Genomic DNA, 7,867 nt, shown 5'->3' with positions numbered 1-7,867 from the left:
GTGAAGACGAGGATGTGTTACCGAAGTTCCTTCCTTTTGAGGGGAAGCACGTCTGCGTTGGAGCGGTGTGGAGGCACAATGCTCCCCAAGAAGCCACTAGGGCCACCGTATTCTCCTCACGCCCTCACACAATGCGAGATGTCGTGATTCCACTATTGGTGCCCTTGGAGGCGGCGACCGGACCTTTACAAACAAGGTTGGGGCAATCTCCACAACTTAATTGGAGGCTCCCAACGACACCACAAAGCTTCACCACAATGGAATATGGCTCCGCGGTGACCTCAACCGTCTAGGGTGCTCAAACACCCAAGAGTAACAAGATCCGCAAGGGATGAGTGGGGGGAATCAAATTTCTCTTGGTGGAAGTGTAGATCGGGGCCTTCTCAACCAATCCCTAGAAAATCAACAAGTTTGATTGGCTAGGGAGAGAGATCGGGCAAAAATGGAGCTTGAAGCAACAATGGAGCTTGGGGATGGAAGAGGTAGTCAACTCGGAGAAGAAGACACCCCTTATATAGTGGAGGAACAAATCCAACCATTATCCACCAACTCAGCCTGTGTAGCACGGTACTACCGCGTCGGGGACGTGGTACTACCGCAAGGGCACACAGTACTACCGCAGGGCCCCGTGGTACTACCGCCCGTGCAGCAGAAACTAGAACAACCCAGATGCAATGAAGCAGAGGGCGGTAGAACCGCTGGCGTGGTACTACCTCTCCCCCTTGCGGTACTACCGCAAGGCAGGGATAGTCCAGATTTTGGGAAGGCACGGACATATAAAAATACATCCGTGGCAACTTCCGCTGAGTTGGGATCTATGCAAAAATCCGACACGGTAGTACTGCAAGCCAGGAGCGGTACTATCGCGCGGGGTGCGGATGTAAAAAATTACATCCGCTCCTACTGTCGCGCAAGCTGCTGAGCCTGGCCAGAGCGCACGGTACTACCGCGCCCCTGGCGCGGTACTACCGTGTAGGGCGCGGATGTAAAAAATTACATCCGCCCCTACTACCGCAATAGCAACAGCGCCTGGCCTGAGGCCAGAGTACTACCGCTCCAGGGAAGCGGTACTACCGTGGGCACTTGCGGTACTACCGCGCCAGAGGCCGGTACTACCGCAAGGGCCTGCGGTACTACCGCTTCTAGGAGCAGTACTACCGCATGCCCCAGTTCAGCAAACATGACATTTTGCATAGACAAGAAAAGACGGAGGATGCTCCAAAGTGCCAAAGGAAAGGCGGTGCAAAAGGAGTAGACGTGTACGTGATGATTCCACCCAAACCTTTCCAAAGCGGACCCCCTCTTAATAGTACGGCTTTCCTACGACTCAAATCCACCGAAAGGAAACGTAGAGAAACGCCGTCTTCAATAGTCTTCGAGGGGCACCAAATCGTCTTGTGCCTAGTGAAGAAATGTCTGAAATACTCAATGCACACGATTAGTCCGCAAGAGCATTGTCATCAATCACCAAAACAACTAAGGGATAAATGTGCCCTTACAACCTTGTGTGCTATCAAACGTCACAACGTAATCGGGTGATTATAAAGATGCTCTACAGATGTATCTGAAGGTGTTTGTTGGGTTGGCATAGATCGAGATTAGGATTTGTCACTCCGTGTATCGGAGAGGTATCTCTGGGCCCTCTCGGTAATGCACATCACTATAAGCCTTGCAAGCAATGTGACTAATGAGTTAGTTGCGGGATGATGCATTACAGAACGAGTAAAGAGACTTGCCGGTAACGAGATTGAACTAGGTATGATGATACCGATGATCGAATCTCGGGCAAGTAACATACCGATGACAAAGGGAATGGCGTATGTTGTTATGCGGTTTGACCGATAAAGATCTTCATAGAATATGTAGGAGCCAATATGAGCATCCAGGTTCCGCTATTGGTTATTGACTGGAGATGTGTCTCGGTCATGTCTACGTAGTTCTCGAACCCGTAGGGTCCGCACGCTTAACGTTCGATGACGATTTGTGTTATGAGTTATGTGATTTGATGAACCGAAGTTTGTTCGGAGTCCCGAATAAGATCACGGACATGACGAGGAGTCTCGAAATGGTCGAGAGGTAAAGATTCATATATTGGAAGGTTACATTCGGACACCGGAACGGTTCGGGTTGTTTCGGGTGAATTTCGGAGTACCGGGAGGTTAACGGAACCCCCCGGGGAAGTAATGGGCCTTAATGGGCTTTAGTGGAAAGGAGAGGAGGGCCTCAAGGGGCGGCCACGCGCCCCCCCATGGGCTGGTCCGAATTGGACTAGGAGGGGGCGGCGCCCCCCTCTTTCCTTCTCCCCTCTTCTCCCTTCCCTTCCTTCTCCTAGTTGGAATAGGAAGGGGGAGCGAATCCTACTTGGACCGGGAGTCCAAGTAGGACTCCCCCCCCTTGGCACGCCCCCTCTAGGGTCGGCCTCCTCTCCTCCCCCCTTTATACACGTGTGAGGGGGGCTCTCCAAAGGCACTCCAAGATTTGTCTTAGCCGTGTGCGGTGCCCCACTCCACAGTTACACACCTCGGTCATATCGTCGTAGTGCTTAGTCGAAGCCATGCGCCGGTAACTTCATCATCACCGTCGCCACGCCGTCGTGCTGACGGAACTCTCCCTCGTCCTCAACTGGATCAAGAGCTCGAGGGACGTCATCGTGCTGAACGTGTGTTGAACACGGAGGTGCCGTATGTTCGGTACTTGGATCGGTTGGATCGTGAAGACGTTCGACTACATCAACCGCGTTACTAAACGCTTCCGCTTTCGGTCTATGAGGGTACGTGGACACACTCTCCCGTCTCGTTGCTATGCATCTCCTAGATAGATCTTGTGTGATCGTAGGTAAAAAATTTGAAATACTACGTTCCCCAACAAATATGAGTGTTGACCCAAATCATGGGCGTCTGTTTGGTTGGATGCCAAAACTTCTAAACAACGATAAAATTTTGGCCGTACTTCACTTTTTACGCCAACTCCAGGGCGAATCAGCGACGACAAATTCAATCGCCAATTATTTGACTCGCCTTGATTTGGCGTGGTTGGCCATGACGCCATCCAAATGAGCCCTAAAAAACCCTCCACAATCAAGGTGGTTGAGCACATGAATGGATGCAAAGGCAGGCGATACACCCTTCTTCTCGAAAGAGTTAACAAAAATTCAAAATCTTGAATGCGTATTCAGATTTCATAGTCGGATTTCAAACGTGAGTGGCCATGTGTCGAAAGTAACATATCAACACGGAATTCACTATAGCACGTCTATTAAACATACATAAATATTAGTATTACGCTTACATTCAAATTTTACATGGCGGTAACCAACGAATGACCAACTGCAAGAACCGTGAATCCAAAATGTTGTAATCAAATCTAAGTTCCATCGGCAGGTTTTCTTCCTATAACCGAAGATCAACCAGGCGTGGAAATTTAAAAAACAACCTAACTTTGCATGCTTAACGTAATTTCTCAAAAAAAAAATTGAATTCCATGGACTAGGTTCCGCAGGTAAGATCAGCTAGGTGTGACAGAAATGTCATATCAGCCGGGCCAAAAGAGCTACTACAACAAAAGAAATCAAAGGACAGCGACCACTATAGCCGAGAAGAAAGAAAACCAAGTAGTACTGTATGCAAGAAAGGAGCAAAGCAGGCTGCTGCCATGCACAAGCGAAGGGAAGGGAAGAGAATTGAAGGCTCAAGGGGAGGGGGGCGAGAAAAGGGAGGCGGGAATGGTCTGGAGCAGCAAGCCAACCAACTCCTCGCCGGATCACGGGCATTTTCCCTCCAAAAAGCTTCCTCTCCTCCTTTTTCCCCTTTTCCCCAACGCTCTTATCTCCTCCCTCGTCCATCCAACCAAGCTAGCAATCTCTCTCTCTCTCTCTCTCTCTCATCCTCCCCGCGGCGTGCGTTTCTTTCTTTCTTGGCTAGCTCCTCGATCAAGGTATTCGCGCGCAGGCGTGCGGGTCGATGCGCATGGAGGGTGGAGGTGCCGGGGCAGGAGGAGGAGGCCACGGCGGCGGCCATGGCCTCGGCGGCGAGGCGCAGATCAAGGGCACGCTCACCCACGGCGGCAGGTACGTGCAGTACAACGTCTACGGCAACCTCTTTGAGGTCTCTGCTAAGTACGTCCCGCCCATCCGACCTGTCGGCCGCGGCGCCTGCGGCATCATCTGGTACGTACGTCATGCGCTGCATCTGCTCGCCTATATTCCTCAGTTACCTCAGAATATGGATTGCTTTGCTCGATCAGCTAATTGCGATCCTGTTGCGAGTTCACTGTAGCATATACGACTGAAAGTGGGTCTTGATTAAAGCTACAGATTACCATAGCCTAGCGTATATAGTATTAAACCATAAAGCTTTCTATAATGGACCAGTACTAGTTAATTGTTATGGTATGGCTATATTTAACAGCAAAAATAGCTTCTCAATACTAAAAGGAAACAAGAGCTGTTTCTTGTTGATTTTGAGCCTGTGGTGACAAATTATTTTCTGTGATCTTCTTCTTCAGTGCTGCTGTAAATGCACAGACTCGTGAGGAGGTCGCTATCAAGAAGATTGGTAATGCGTTTGACAACCAGATCGATGCCAAACGCACTTTGCGAGAAGTAAAGCTGCTTCGCCACATGAATCATGAGAATGTGAGCCATCTTTCCTTCTCTCCCATGTGCCTTCTTGCGATAAACCTCTGTGGTTCACATGCTTATAATTGAAATGTTTTGTGATTTCTATTTGACCATGGTTAACTCTGTAGTTTATAGCAAAGGTAAGCCGTCCTGAGGAGATCTGCCGGAAATTCTGGTGATTTTCTTTCAAAGCCAGAATCGCCTGTCATTATTTAGTTACTATGCAGACGACATGTGTGACAAAATTTGAAGTTCCCTACCTGTGCTACTGTGTTTAAACTTTGAACTATCTTGCAACATAAGTCCACATGATGTGTGATTATCTCCACGTATGATATCGAAAATATATATGGTGTGACCCTGAATTTGGTGGTATGATCATGACAAAATATGACTTTTGGCAGGTGATTTCAATAAAGGACATCATACGCCCACCAAGGCGGGAGAACTTCAATGATGTTTACATCGTCTACGAACTGATGGACACTGATCTTCACCACCTTCTAAGATCAAACCAGCCACTCACAGATGATCACTGTCAGGTATGTACATTGTTCTTTCCATCATCCCATCAGCATCAGTCCAAACATTCCACAATTGGTCAGCTTTCCTTTCACCTTAACATTTTCATGATGCAGTATTTTCTCTACCAAGTGCTCCGAGGATTGAAGTATGTGCATTCAGCAAAGGTCTTGCACCGGGACCTCAGGCCGAGCAACCTGCTGCTCAATGCCAAGTGTGAACTCAAGATTGGAGATTTTGGCTTGGCTAGGACCACCACTGAGACTGACTTCATGATGGAGTATGTTGTTACTCGGTGGTACAGGGCACCGGAGCTCCTGCTCAACTGCTCGGAGTACACTGCAGCAATTGATATCTGGTCAGTGGGTTGCATCCTCGGTGAGATTGCTACGAGGGAGCCACTGTTTCCTGGAAAAGATTATGTTCATCAGCTGAGGCTAATTACTGAGGTATGGCCACTCACTACTACATGAGTCAAGATTTTGTTTTTTCCCTTCTGTTTCTTTTTTCTTCTTTTTGTATATTCTCCTGCTCTCTTTTTGCCTCAGAGTCTGACACTGATTGTCAGTTCTGATTTAGCATAGGTTCCAACTGCTATGCTTTTTCCATGCTTATATCTCTTGGATTACCAATTCAATTAGCACAAGTACACCACATAGGTTGAAGCTTACACTGGTATCTGGTGTAGCATGATACTTCATGCATATGCCTTCATTCAGACTAATGTTTTGGTCCAAGCATGTGATTATTCTAGATGCACTAACATCTTCTCTTGTTCTACTAAATGGAAATGTCTAATAAATCTTCTCGATGCTGTTTGTAATCCTGATTCATTCTTGATCCAAAGCTGATAGGCTCACCAGATGACACGAGCCTTGGGTTTCTTCGAAGTGATAATGCCCGCAGATACGTGAGGTCTCTTCCTCAATACCCGAAACAGCATTTTGGTTCACGGTTCCCCAGTATGTCCACTGGCGCCATGGATTTGCTTGAGAGGATGCTCGTATTTGATCCGAGCAAGAGGATTACTGGTAATCTTGCAGCATAGCATTATCTTGCTTGATTGCAAAATGACAAATTTAATAATGTGAACCATCATTTCAGAATCGTGTGCGAATTATTAAAACCAAGTTGAAATGACACTTCTTACGTTAATTAAACCATTAATGTAAGAAATATTACGAGGAACTTTCTCTTGGAAGTTTAACCTTTATTTTTCTTTCTTGGTGGCTTCGCAGTTGATGAGGCTCTATGCCATCCTTATTTAGCATCCCTTCATGAGATAAATGATGAACCTGTCTGCCCAGCGCCTTTCAGCTTCGACTTTGAGCAGCCATCATTTACTGAGGAAGATATTAAAGAACTCATTTGGAGGGAGGCTCTGAAGTTCAACCCTGAATCAATTCACTGAAAAGTTCCCAATGTAGAAAAGAAGCAATTTCAAATGGCAAATCTATCAGCTCCGTGGGAAAATACATGAGCTGACAGCACGATGTACAGAGTAATCAGTGATCACGTCTCAGCATCTTGTCATACGGCTTGTTGATGACACCATGACGTCGAAAACCTGGAAATTTAAGAACCATGAATGCTTGATCAATAATTTGTTAGCCAAAAAAAGTGGGGCCATTATCTGTATCATGTTAGGTTGTATCTACCCCCTTTTTGTTGTATGCTTAACAAGACCTGAGTTATGGACTATGGTATTACAGTTTCCGGCCACTCTTCCGTTGTCAGTGTTGTTCACCATCCAACGGATGTTACTTATTATTATTGTGTTCTAAACCCTGCAATCAATATACATGTAGTCTATTGTGTCCCCAATACACCTAACAAAGTTGTCAATTGTGCAGTTGCACTAGTTTGACCAAGAGATTGATAATTTGCATGATATAAGTGTTTTTGTATTTTTGGAATAAATAAAACTAGCTAAATAAAAGTGTACAGAAATGAGTAAAATGAGGTTTTAATGGTTCACTAGTGGCAACTCGCAACATTAATAACTTCATTAACATATAGAGTATGATATAACCTCACAAAATGTGGTAAAGGATCACACCCAAAGTTCTCATTTTATTGGATGAAAATAGAATGAGACCCCACAGGCATGGTAAAGAATCACACCCAGTGTTGTCTTTCTAATCTAGATCTAATGGGCACGCCATTGTCACCTGAGGTGTCTCCCAAAACAATTTACTAAACAATCGCCATATGGTCTCATGGTTCTCAAAGTTCAATACACAATATGAATAAGGTTCAATCCAAGATAAAGAAATTCATAATCAGAGATACATCATATAGTTTACCTGCATTAATAATGCCCAAGGTCACAATTGTGTTCGGCAGCTCATATGCCCGAGATAGAGAGAGAGGGAGAGAGAACACATAGCTACTAACAAATCTTAGCCCCATAATATTGACTAATACTATTGCATCGTCATGCAACAGGGGTCGATGGGGAGGTCCAAGACAACTATTCTCCCCTCCGACAGAGTGGTAGAACAGGGTCAGATTAGACCGCCTTTGCCTCCTCCCTCTATTCACACTCCAATCCATAAGCTTCCATTGTGCCTCTGAGCATCCTCCGTCAACGAGATTGGTGGGTTAGGGTCTCCGCCACCTGCCTCTTCTAGCCTCGCTGGTGGCCAGAGCACATGCCTCCTTCTCTGGCGTGCCACCTGGCACCTGCTACCCAACGTAGCTACCATCGGCCACATGCCTCCATGT

At 46.5% G+C, this 7,867-nt stretch overlaps 1 protein-coding gene across 2 annotated transcripts; it reads left to right on the top strand.

Annotated features, from left to right (window-relative positions):
- The first annotated feature begins 442 nt into the window (after nt 1-442).
- On the top strand, nt 443-6,862 carry LOC109755827 (mitogen-activated protein kinase 2). Of its 2 annotated transcripts, XM_073503391.1 has the most exons (10): nt 443-857; nt 1,718-1,817; nt 2,017-2,076; nt 2,677-2,770; nt 3,948-4,165; nt 4,504-4,633; nt 5,023-5,160; nt 5,257-5,589; nt 5,988-6,171; nt 6,379-6,862. In XM_073503391.1, exons 1-10 carry the CDS (start codon nt 443-445, stop codon nt 6,549-6,551), a joined length of 1,845 nt encoding a protein of 614 aa, XP_073359492.1. In that variant the 3' UTR covers nt 6,552-6,862. The 2 variants fall into 2 exon arrangements, with proteins under 2 accessions (XP_073359492.1, XP_020170307.1); XM_020314718.4 differs by lacking the exons at nt 443-857; nt 1,718-1,817; nt 2,017-2,076; nt 2,677-2,770 and having other exon boundaries at nt 3,621-4,165.
- Nucleotides 6,863-7,867: the final 1,005 nt, after the last annotated feature.

Source organism: Aegilops tauschii, chromosome 7 (assembly GCF_002575655.3).
Source record: "Aegilops tauschii subsp. strangulata cultivar AL8/78 chromosome 7, Aet v6.0, whole genome shotgun sequence".
In the NCBI taxonomy this organism is placed as follows: Eukaryota; Viridiplantae; Streptophyta; class Magnoliopsida; order Poales; family Poaceae; genus Aegilops; species Aegilops tauschii.
Note: the sequence above shows the minus strand (reverse complement) of the source record. Positions and strands in the feature narration are given on the sequence as shown.

What these genes read in the sequence shown, in the direction of transcription:
- LOC109755827 (XM_073503391.1), top strand. Translation starts at nt 443, where the DNA reads ATGGAGCTTGAAGCAACAATGGAGCTTGGGGATGGAAGAGGTAGTCAA. An exon ending in AGTCTCGAAATGGTCGAGAG is followed by an intron (nt 2,077 to 2,676) that starts GTAAAGATTCAT and finishes TTGAACACGGAG; the next exon opens with GTGCCGTATGTTCGGTACTT. An exon ending in GGCGCCTGCGGCATCATCTG is followed by an intron (nt 4,166 to 4,503) that starts GTACGTACGTCA and finishes CTTCTTCTTCAG; the next exon opens with TGCTGCTGTAAATGCACAGA.